Genomic DNA, 12,500 nt, shown 5'->3' on the forward strand with positions numbered 1-12,500 from the left:
ACACGCACACACTCACACGCACACACACACACACACACTCACACACACTCACACGCACGCGCATACACACACGCGCGCATACACACACACACACACACACACACACGCACACGCACACCCACACACACACAACAAGCACACGCACACAAATATTTCACCCTCACACTGATGCGCACACACACACCTAGAAGCATCCGGGATCCAGGACTGAGCTTTCAATCGTCCACAGGGGGAGCAGACATGATGCAACGCTGCTAGTTAAATAAAACCTTCGCTCCGGACCCAAACACGTAACGCGTCTGAATGACGTACAAACAACATTCCACGGCGGAACATGACCAGACCTCCATATGAAAGACATTTACACGACGGTTTTGAATACTGATAACATGAATGTTGATTGAACGTTTGATTGCAAACTGAATGAAACACTCAAAGCAAGTGGCATGGACAACCTCGCCCTCTCTTCCTCTCCACTCTCTCTCTCTGCTCTCTCTCTCTCTCTCTCTCTCTCTCTCTCTCTCTTCATCTCACACTCCTGTTTCCTCTTGGGGTCTACAGAGTCTGTTTCGGTCGACAGCTAGCCTGGTGCTGACCGACAGGATTTCGGTCCGGCGTTCGACTACTCGCTGGCTCGTCGGGCAACGGTTACTAAGCAACGGTCTCTAGACGGCAGGCAGTCTTACCGCCGCGGAGATCCTCACTCGCTTGGGCTTCCTGCTCCCAGGAGCCGCCGGCCCAGCCGAGCTCTTACCGCCGGGGAGAGGAGGGATCGACATGAACACAACGTTAACACAACGTTAGCAGGAGAGGAGCCGCCAAAGTTAACCTTGATCAAGTAAAAAAAAAAAAAAAGAAGCTTTCTACAACACTGGATTCTACCCCGGCCTCGCTTCTATAGCTGGGGAGAAAAGGGATCAAAACGTTAATACGACGTCACCGCAACGTTATCAGGAGAGGGGTGCTAACTGTATTAACCTTGAAGCAACCTTGATGCAGCCTTACTGCAATGCTATAGATCTTGGCTAGGCTTCTCTTACGGCTTGCAAAAAAGAGAGAGAGAGAGAGAGAGAGGGCAGAGATGAGTTCACATAACATTAGAACAATGTTACAGTGCAGCAATGAGAGGACTAATTGCCGGTATGCCTATAGAAATGGTAGAGGTGGAGGGACAAGAAATGCCGCTATAACGTTGAGACAATGTTGAAGCAACGATGGATTCTCAGACAGAGAGGGAGGGGGCAGTGGCGGTTGAGTCACACTGAGCCACGATTTGTTTCTGGATACAACAGCTGCTATAACACAGAACTGTGTGTGTGTGTGTGTGTGTGTGTGTGTGTGTGTGTGTGTGTGTATGCGTGTGTGCATGTGTGTGTGTGTGTGTGTGTGTGTGTGTGCGCACGCTCTCTCTCTCACCTCGAGCAGCTCCTTCTCTGCGTCGGCACAGGAAAGGGTCTGAGAGCCTGAGAGATCAGACAGAGATGTCACCAGCATGTGAATGAATGTTGTTATTGTGTGTGTGTGTATGTGTGTGTGTGTGTGTGTGTGTGTGTGTGGCCTTACTATCAGGGGTCTCTGGGTTGCTGATGGCGGACACTGTTTTCAGAGCAGACTTGAGAGGGAGCTGAGAGTTGGTCACCGCTGGACTGAAGGAGGACTCCTCTGTGGAGATCTACATAGAAAGCATCAGGACGGCGCCACCTAGAGGTCAGTAATGTCCACTGATATGATATGAGTATAGTTTTGTACAGGATTGTGTTAAGAGTATTGTGTGCCTGACACAATACTTAGTATCAAGTATACTGGATAGGATCAAGTATTTCTTGATACTTCCTGGAAAATGACCCAGCCCGTACCCTGCACACCTGTTGGGTGCTCACCATGAAGCGTACCCCTGGGCGTGCGTCGGCGTGCGTGATGTCGTTGACGTGGGCGTGGGTGTGGGTGCAGGGCGGGCTGGGCGGGTTCTCGTGGGTGCCGTTGTCCTGGGCGATCTCACGCAGGTGCTCCAGCCTCCGCTGGCGGCCCAGCTGGTGGGAGAGGAGGGACTGGAGCTGGGAGCGCTCGATGGAGCCCAGCAGGATCATGGAGTCTGGAGGAGGGAGGGAGGGAGGGAGGGAGGGGTAAAGAGTAAGGGGGAGAAGGAAGAGGAGAAAAGCGAGGAGGGAGAGAGGGAGAGGAGGGGAAAGAGAAAAAGGAGCGGGAGAGATTGGGAGGGAAAGACGGAGAGAGGAGAAAAACACAAAACAGTAAGGGGGGAAAAAGAAGAGGAGGAACAGAGATATAAGAGGAACAGAAAAATAACAGGAGGAACAGAGAGATAAGAGGAACAGAGAGATAAGAGGAACAGAGAGATAAGAGGAGGAACAGAGAGATAAGAGGAACAGAGAGATAAGAGGAGGAACAGAGAGATAAGAGGAAAAGAAAGATAAGAGGAGGAACAGAGAGATAAGAGGAACAGAGAGATAACAGGATGAACAGAGAGATAAGAGGAACAGAGAGATAAGAGGAACAGAAAGATAAGAGGAACAGAGAGATAAGAGGAGGAACAGAGAGATAAGAGGAACAGAGAGATAAGAGGAACAGAAAAATAAGAGGAGGAACAGAGAGATAAGAGGAACAGAGAGATAAGAGGAGGAACAGAGAGATAAGAGGAACAGAGAGATAAGAGGAGGAACAGAGAGATAAGAGGAGGAACAGAGAGATAAGAGGAACAGAGAGATAAGAGGAGGAACAGAGAGATAAGAGGAACAGAGAGATAAGAGGAGGAACAGAGAGATAAGAGGAACAGAGAGATAAGAGGAGGAACAGAGAGATAAGAGGAACAGAGAGATAAGAGGAGGAACAGAGAGATAAGAGGAGGAACAGAGAGATAAGAGGAACAGAGAGATAAGAGGAACAGAAAAATAACAGGAGGAACAGAGAGATAAGAGGAACAGAGAGATAAGAGGAACAGAGAGATAAGAGGAGGAACAGAGAGATAAGAGGAACAGAGAGATAAGAGGAACAGAGAGATAAGAGGAGGAACAGAGAGATAAGAGGAAAAGAAAGATAAGAGGAGGAACAGAGAGATAAGAGGAACAGAGAGATAACAGGATGAACAGAGAGATAAGAGGAACAGAGAGATAAGAGGAACAGAAAGATAAGAGGAACAGAGAGATAAGAGGAGGAACAGAGAGATAAGAGGAACAGAGAGATAAGAGGAACAGAAAAATAAGAGGAGGAACAGAGAGATAAGAGGAACAGAGAGATAAGAGGAGGAACAGAGAGATAAGAGGAACAGAGAGATAAGAGGAGGAACAGAGAGATAAGAGGAGGAACAGAGAGATAAGAGGAACAGAGAGATAAGAGGAGGAACAGAGAGATAAGAGGAACAGAGAGATAAGAGGAGGAACAGAGAGATAAGAGGAACAGAGAGATAAGAGGAGGAACAGAGAGATAAGAGGAACAGAGAGATAAGAGGAGGAACAGAGAGATAAGAGGAGGAACAGAGAGATAAGAGGAACAGAGAGATAAGAGGAACAGAGAGATAACAGGATGAACAGAGAGATAAGAGGAACAGAGAGATAAGAGGAACAGAGAGATAAGAGGAACAGAAAGATAACAGGAGGAACAGAGAGATAAGAGGAGGAACAGAGAGATAAGAGGAACAGAGAGATAAGAGGAACAGAAAGATAACAGGAGGAACAGAGAGATAAGAGGAGGAACAGAGAGGAACAGAGAGATAAGAGGAACAGAAAGATAACAGGAGGAACAGAGATAAGCTGGAAGTCAAAGAAATTGTGGGAGAGGAGGGAAGCAGAGAGTGTAAATGTCATGGATATATATAAAACTATGTCATGGATATATATAAAACTATACACACACCCGTAGAACCCAGGAAGAAGCAGCAAGTGGAATAAAGAATAAACAAACACACACACACACACTCACTGTACTTATGCTTACCTGTGGACTCGACCAGGGCCAGAGTTTTGAGCTGTCCAGTCATCAGGACGTCCTGTAGGTCCCGGTAGGTGCAGGAGAGCGTGATGTAACGCACGTCCCGAACCATGATGTCCTCCACACGAATATTATACTTCCTGAACCAGGGAGGAGAGGAGAGGAGGAGCAGAGAGGAGAGGAGAGAGGATAGGGTCAGAAGAGAGGGAGGAGAGAGTATAGGGTGAGGAGAGGAGGAGAGAAAAGGAGGAAACTTTAAGAGGGTGAATGCAAAACAAAGAGTGAATGAATAAAAAGAAGATGGAGAGGTTGAGATCCATCCATCCATCCATCTATAAATCCATCCATCCATCTATCATCCATCCATCTATTAATCCATCATCTATCCATCCATCCATCCATCCATCTCCAAGGCTGCCCACTCCCCACCCTGGAAGACCATCACCATTCCCGCTGCCTTAAGAAAGCCAAATCCATCATCAAGGACACAACACACCCTGGACACTGTCTTTTTGAGCTACTGCCCTCGGGCAGGAGATACAGGACAATCAGAAACAAAACGAACCGGCTGAAACAAAGCAGTGACCACATTAAACTCTGCATAATGTGAAATAGGTAGAATACCCAGGATGTGTGATACCGTGAATGTTGTTTATTTATTGTTTATCTTTTATGTCATTCTGATGTCTTATTTATTCTCTGGATGTCTTTTAAATTTTGCACTGCAGATGATGCACTCAAATTTCGTTGTTGTGGAAATGACAATGACAATAAAGAATCTAACTAACTAACTAATAAATCCATCCACCCATCTATTCATCCATCCATCCATCCATCCATCCATAAATCCATCCACCCATCTATTCATCCATCCATCCATCCATCCATAAATCCATCCATCCATCTATTCATCCATCTATTCATCCATCCATAAATCCATCCATCCATCCATCTATTCATCCATCCATCCATAAATCCATCCATCCATCCATCTATCCATCTTTCCATCCATAAATCCATCCATCCATCCATCCATCCATCCATCCATCCATCCATAAATCCATCCATAAATCCATCCATCCATCCATCCATCCATAAATCCATCCATCCATCCATCTATCCATCCATCCATCATCCATCCATCCATCCATCCATCCATCCATCCATCCATCCATCCATCCATCCATCCATCCATCCATCATCCATCCATCCATCCATCCATCCATCCATCCATCCATCCATCCATCCATCCATCCATCCATCCATCCATCCCTGCATCCCTGCAGTGTGACTGACTCGTGGTGGCCCATGCCGAGCTCGGGGAGGTAGGGCAGCTTCTTGATCCTGATGATGGAGTCGTAGAGGGAGGGCTGCAGGGACTGAGCCACGGCGTTGGCCAGGATCACCGCGATCATCACCGGCAGGATGTGGGAGATCTGACCGGTCAGCTCGAACACAATGACCGCCGTGGACACGGTGTGTGTGACTGCCCCGGACAGAGCCGCAGCACCTGTGGAGGAGGAAGAAGGAGGAGGAGGAGGAGGGGGAGGAGGAGGGGGAAGAAGAGGAGGAGGAGGAGAAGGAGGAGCAGGGGGAGGAGGAGGAGAAGGAGGAGGAGAGCGGAGGAGGAGGTGAAGGAGGAGGCGGGGGAGGAGGAGGAAGAGAAGGGAGGAGGAGGAGGAGAAGGAGGAGGAGGGATACCAATGTAGACAGGAGATATGTCACACTAGTCTCACACTGTCACACATGTTTTCCTTTCAGTTCTCATGAAGTGCAATTTCCACACGGCAACTTATTCCAGATTGTAATCGCCTTCCTGCCGCCATTCGAATCAAGTACAGCTAGATAGTATCTTCATATTTCATTTCAACAGAATACCGGCTTGGTCGCTCAATCGGAGTGCAAAATCACTTTCCTCAGTCACATCCAATAAGGTGGTGGGACTTGATAAAAATAACTTCGGCATTGAGCAGCCGGCAATTCCAACTATTCAAATGTGTACAGAGACTCTGAATGGAGCCTGAAGCGAAGCACTACAGGTGGGGATTCAGACGGAATTAGACACGAAATGGAGCAGAAAAGGGTAGAAAGGAAAAGGACAAAAAAGAGGGCAGGTTTAGTGCGAGCGGAGGAAATTGGCCTCACCTACTACGGCGTAGCCGCCGGGAACTATGGGATACACGCTGCCATCGGCGTGAATGCCGTCAGGAAACATGGCCGCCATGGTCTCTCCCACCAGACGGCCAAATGCTGCACCTGTCCGTCGCACACACACACACACACACACGTGCACACACACATTCAACACGCAACATTCATTGTTAATGTAGGGGATGTTATTATCTGATCCCCGAGGGGAAATTGCATAAGGTGTGTGAAAACACACACACGCGCACAGAAGCAGAAAACATACGTCACCACCTACCGATGAGGAAAACTGGCATGAAGGCCCCACAGGGTACCGGCATGGTGGTGGCTACAGCTGACATCCAGAACTGAGGGGGAGAGGAAGGTCACTGGCCAAATACACACACACAACCTTCCCCCAAAATCATAGCCTACACTCAAAACAACCACATGCTAGGAGCACACACACACGCACACACACACACACACACACACATAAACACACGCACACACTCACCGACCTTCGTCCCGGCCTACCTTCATGATGATGAAGAGGACGAGTGTGATGAAGACGTTGACCTGAGGGTGCTTCCAGGCGTGGGAGTGGCTGATGTAGTCGAACTCCTCGGCCACGCCCTGGCGACACCAGGTACGGTTGTCGAACAAGGCCACCAGAGACTCATGTTGCGTCAACTGGGGGGGGGGGGGGGGTTGGGGGGGTCAAACACACACCGTAAGAGGTAGAGGAACACTGATTTGTGAGAAGAATTTCCACAGGAACACAGATAACTCAGTTCAGTAAACTAATTTGAAATGCGTTGAAGAACAAAAGGTAGAACAAACTCAAAATGGGTAATGTCAACAGTAGGGCTGGGTTAAAAAAAATTGATTAATCGATTCTGAATCAAATGATTCAGAATCGATTCATGAATCCCAAAATCGATCTTTTATTTAATGAAGGAATGAATAGTTCATTAATTCATTCAGTGATTCATTCATTCATTCATTTTTGGAAATCAGTATCGATACCCAGCCCTAGTATTGATACGTTGCATAACTTGGCAGTCATGTAATTAAGGTTACAGCTAAAAGAAAAACAACAGGTTTTAGTAACACTAACCGAATCGATATTGAATCCAATCCAATCAAATTGAATCGTGATAATCGATTCTGAACCTTGTGAATCGGATTCGAATCGATTTTTGAAATTCGAATCGATACCCAGCCCTAGTCAACAGAGCACCAAAAATTAAGTCAGATGTATGAGCGTATGTTCCTAAGTTAACAAGGCATCCTATTTTACAGTGCAGGCAAGTGACCTCAGCACTATGAGCCTATAGTAGCACTGTATAATATAACATGTATATTCTTCCACATGTAAAAGACTGTACATTACGCAGCACAGAGTGAGGAATGTCGGCTGTCTGACCTGTCCGGCCATGAACTGTCCGAAGCCGGGAGGGAAGGTGAGGGTGCACACCAGCAGGGTGACCAGGGCGGGGTACACCAGACGCCTGACAGGCAGAGAAGGGCTGTCGGGTCATTAATGGGTGAGTGTTTGTGACCGTGAACATGACATGCCGAAATGTATGTGTGTGTGTATATACAGTGTGTGTGTGTGTGTGTGTGTGTATGTGTGTGCGTGTGTCTGTGTGTGTGTGTGTGTGTGTGTGTGTGTATCTGTGTGTGTGTGTGTGTGTGTGTGTGTGTGTGTGTGTGTGTGTGTGTGCGTGTATCTGTGTGTGTGTGTGTGTGTGTGTGTCTGTGTGTGTGCGTGTGTGTGTGTGTGAGCCAAAGATTCTCACTTCCTCAACAGGAACTTGTTGATGGTCTTCTGTTTCCTCATGCACTCCACGATCAGGCGGTTCAGATAGACGAACAGAGCTCCGCCGAAACCACAGGCGATCCTGAGGAGGACGAGGAGAGGGGGCAACTTCAGATACACACACACACACACACACCGAAGATCACATAGACAGACACACACACACACACACACACATTCCCCCACCCACCCCCACACACTCACACCCGTGAGATACACACACACACACAGAAGGTCACACACACACACACACACACACGGGGACGTGCATACCCCAGGATGGCGAACGCCGGCAGCTCCTGGAGGTCGAAGGGGAAGTCGAGACGGAATCGAGTCTTAAAGAGCGCCGTGATGGTCTCTGAGAGAGAAGGGCGCAGTTACACACACACACACACATCAAAGCTGACAGAAACACACACACACACATCAAAGCAGACAAACACACACACACCTTCATCCTGGTTCCAGACCGCCAGCACTCTGAAGATGAAAGCGCTGAAGGTTGCGGCGAAGAAGCCTCTCCAGTAGTTCCTCACGGCGAAGAACGTCGAGGTGACCTCGATGCTGAACAGCACGCCTGCAGCGCACACACACACACACACACACACATATTACCTGATGATACCCCTCTGATTTAGTGGTAAACACACCTGCCCTCCCTCTTCCTTACCTCCGATGGGGGCGGCGAAGCAGCAGCCCACTCCCACCGCGCACGCCGCCGACAGCATCTCAGTGTTCCTCAGCTCGTTCTGCTCACACAGGCCCAACACACACACACACACACACACACATACACACACCAGGGTACACACACACACACACGCACACACACCAGGGTACACAAACACACACACACACACACACACACACACACACGCACACACACCAGGGTACACAAACACACACACACCAGGGTACACACACACACGCACACACACCAGGGTACACAAACACACACACACACCAGGGTACACACACACACACGCACACAAATACATGCACACACACACCAGGGTACACACACACACGCAGCAAACAGACCACACGCATACACACAAAAACACACAGACCATACACACACACACGCATACACACACACGCACACAAAAACAGACCACACACACACTCACACACACACACACACACACACACACACAGCACACGTTGCACGAATACAAAAAAAAAAAGGTTCCCGGCGTTATCAAACAGTCGGCGCCTTGGATGGAACCACCGAGACACATAGACCCACAACGGATGACGGATGATCGCTGCGGAAATCACACCCCTGGGCGGAGGAACATGATGTCACTGAGAGAGCCGGGAAACCCAGACGCAGGACTGATGCTGGACATGGGGATGGAGTAGAGCCAGTCTACTGTGTATCAGGATGGAAGTGATGGGTGGCTCAGAGATGAGGGGGTTCTCGCGCCAGGCGTCACTCGTACGGACGAGTGTGTGTGTGTGTGTGTGGGGGGGGGTTGGGGTGGGGGTTGACACTCGTACCTTGTTCCCCTCAAAGGGCTCTTCCTTAAGCAGTAAGTGTAAAAAAGAGAAATATGAGTGAGTACAGACAGACAGACAGACAGACAGACAGACGCACGCATGGCCTTTTGGGTATGTGTGTGTGTGTGTGTGTGTGGGGGGGGGGGTATCCCACTTTATTGTGACTGGTTCTTACAACGGAAGCCCTAGGACACTCTAAACCTCGAGTGATAGGACTGTTGTTTTTGAAGCTCATGGGCTGATTCATCTCTACAGGTCCTCTCTCTCTCTCTCTCTCTCTCTCTCTCTCTCTCTCCCTCCTCCTCTTCCTCCTCCGTGTTCTCTCGAGGGGTACCGTGGGGCGGTGTCGGTGCCGGGTCGGTGAGGGCGGAGAGAGAGAGCCGGTGCTGGCGGACCCCCCTGGTTCGGCCCGGTGCAGAGAGAGGCCCGGGGTTACCCAGCCAGTGATCCATGCTGGAGCCGCTGGGGGCCCAGCTTAGGTGAGTGGGGGTCAGAGGTCAGAGGGATTCCTAGGGGGATGGCAGGCAGGTGAGACAGGCTAAGAAGACAGGATGTGTGTGTGTGTGTGTGTGTGTGTCTGTGTGTGTGTGTGTGTTTGCGCGTGCATGTATTCCTTGTGCCTTTGCTATAATGGGAAGCGGAGAGGTTTCTCTCACCATGTAAATTCCCCCGAAGAGAGCAGCCATGAATTTACTGAGGAGGGCAGCGCACAGACTGGCCACGTGAACGAACGGGCCCTGAGAGAGAGAGAGAGAGAGAGAGAGAGAGGGAGAGAGGAAGAGGAAGGAAGAGGGAGGGAGGGAGGGAGAGAGAGAGGGAGAGAGAGAGAGGGAGAGATCGAGGGAGGGAGAGAGGGGGGAGAGAGAGAGAGGGAGGGAAGGAGGGAGGGAGGGTGAGAGGGAGAGAGAGGGAGAGGGGAAAGAAAGAGAAAAGGAGAGAGGAAGGGAGGGGAAGAGAGAGAGTGAGGGAGAGAGAGACAGGGAGGGAGAATGCGTCAAGCTGTGTCTGCTGTCCTGCGTGGGAACACAGGGGTGTGTGTGTGTGTGTGTGTGTGTGTGTGTGTGTGTACGACCAGGGGGCGACACACAGCGGCCGGAAGAGGGCAGCGGGTCTCCCACCTCCTTTCCCAGGGGCATGCCGCTGCCCAGGGCGCAGGTGAGGCCGATGACTTTGGCGACGAAGGTTTTAAAGGTGAGGTACTCCTTCAGGACCACACCCCTCAGAATGGTCTTCATCTCGGGGATCCCCGAACCTGCGTACGACCACGAGACGAGAGGGAAAACGTTCAAAAGGACCGGCAAAGACGGAAAAAAAGTGAAAATCTAGATTTTGCTAACCGAGTTGGCCGCGTGTTATCATTTAAAATATCTCGCGACCGGGTGTCAAGGACTATTCAAGCTCATCCCACATGGGGCTACTCAATAATTCATGTTTTCTACTTTAGGCCCACGTCCATAATAATGTGTGACCTCTGGAGTTTCAATGTCCTTGTCCTGTAGGTGACAAGTGAGCGCATGAATGTGGATACAGCACAGTATACAGTATGTGTATTGAGATTAAGGAAGAGTTTGAAAATGTGTGTGTGTGTGTGTGTGTCTTACCCACAGCCTGCGGGGCCAGTATCTGTGTGAATCCTGCAGAGAAAGTGATGAGCACCACCGGGTAGGTGACCCAGGCCAGGTACTGGAGCGCCATGTTACTGTCCAGCCCTCCGTACATCCACTTCTGTGCTGCAAAGACACACACGCACACGCAAACGCACACAAACACACACACACACACACACACACGCACACATGCACACATGCAAACGCACACACACACGCAAGTCTTTTCTCACCTATATATAGATTTGTTGTTGGGAACAATCACACTCTCCTCTCTTTTCTAGCTGCTCATCTATCTTATCTCAAATGCCCATCAACCAAACAATGTATGCCAATAACATTGAACAAGTGTTGGTGCGGCAGGATCTCTCTCTTTCTCTCTCTCTCTCCCCCCCCCCCTCCCTCTTTCATTCCCTCCGTTACCCCGCCTCTGCCCCCTGCTCCCTGCCCCCCCCCCACTCCCTCTTTCATTCCCTCCCATACCCCGCCCCTGCCCCCTGCCCCCCCTCCCTCCCTCCCTCCTACCTTGCTGGCAGAAGGAGATGGCGTAGTCCATCACCCAGCTGACCAGGGCCATGAGCAGACCCAGCAGGATGAGGAAGATCCAGTCCTCGCCCACGCGAGAGAGCAGGAACCTCTGGCAGCGCGACGCGCACACTGAGGGGGAGGGGTTAGGAGAGAGGGTTATTCAGAGCTAGTACACACTGAGGGGGAGGGGTTAGGAGAGAGGGTCATTCAGAGCTAGTACACACTGAGGATGAGGGGTTAGGATATAGGGTAATCCAGAGCTAGTACACACTGAGGGGGAGGGGTTAGGAGAGAGGGTCATCCAGAGCTAGTACACACTGAGGGGGAGAGGGGTTAGGAGAGAGGGTCATCCAGAGCTAGTACACACTGAGGGGGAGGGGTTAGGAGAGAGGGTCATCCAGAGCTAGTACACACTGAGGGGGAGGGGTTAGGAGAGAGGGTCATTCAGAGCTAGTACACACTGTGGGGGAGGGGTTAGGAGAGAGGGTCATCCAGAGCTAGTACACACTGAGGGGGAGGGGTTAGGAGAGAGGGTCATCCAGAGCTAGTACACACTGAGGGGGAGGGGTTAGGAGATAGGGTCATCCAGAGCTAGTACACACTGAGGGGGAGGGGTTAGGAGAGAGGGTCATCCAGAGCTAGTACACACTGAGGGGGAGGGGTTAGGAGAGAGGGTCATCCAGAGCTAGTACACACTGAGGGGGAGGGGTTAGGAGAGAGGGTCATTCAGAGCTAGTACACACTGAGGGGGAGGGGTTAGGAGAGAGGGTCATTCAGAGCTAGTACACACTGAGGGGGAGGGGTTAGGAGAGAGGGTCATTCAGAGCTAGTACACACTGAGGATGAGGGGTTAGGAGAGAGGGTAATCCAGAGCTAGTACACACTGAGGGGGAGGGGTTAGGAGAGAGGGTCATTCAGAGCTAGTACACACTGAGGGGGAGGGGTTAGGAGAGAGGGTCATCCAGAGC

The 12,500-nt window shown here is 50.3% G+C and overlaps 1 protein-coding gene across 1 annotated transcript in view; it reads right to left on the reverse strand.

Annotated features, from left to right (window-relative positions):
• The window catches only part of clcn2a (chloride channel, voltage-sensitive 2a), a gene marked incomplete at its 5' end in the record, with an annotated part of 21,265 nt that overhangs the window by 2,472 nt on the left and 6,293 nt on the right, over positions 1 to 12,500 (reverse strand). The window contains 19 exon segments of the mRNA XM_084447069.1: positions 687 to 749; positions 1,417 to 1,533; positions 1,535 to 1,672; positions 1,866 to 2,092; positions 3,949 to 4,082; positions 5,239 to 5,452; positions 6,088 to 6,198; positions 6,368 to 6,437; positions 6,607 to 6,762; positions 7,499 to 7,601; positions 7,875 to 7,976; positions 8,168 to 8,252; positions 8,346 to 8,471; positions 8,565 to 8,643; positions 9,398 to 9,421; positions 10,054 to 10,134; positions 10,516 to 10,649; positions 10,999 to 11,127; positions 11,530 to 11,661. Coding sequence (XP_084303195.1) covers positions 687 to 749; positions 1,417 to 1,533; positions 1,535 to 1,672; positions 1,866 to 2,092; positions 3,949 to 4,082; positions 5,239 to 5,452; positions 6,088 to 6,198; positions 6,368 to 6,437; positions 6,607 to 6,762; positions 7,499 to 7,601; positions 7,875 to 7,976; positions 8,168 to 8,252; positions 8,346 to 8,471; positions 8,565 to 8,643; positions 9,398 to 9,421; positions 10,054 to 10,134; positions 10,516 to 10,649; positions 10,999 to 11,127; positions 11,530 to 11,661 — 2,225 coding nt within the window.

This window comes from Borostomias antarcticus (genome assembly GCF_949987555.1).
Source record: "Borostomias antarcticus genome assembly, chromosome: 12".
Taxonomy (NCBI): Eukaryota; Metazoa; Chordata; class Actinopteri; order Stomiiformes; family Stomiidae; genus Borostomias; species Borostomias antarcticus.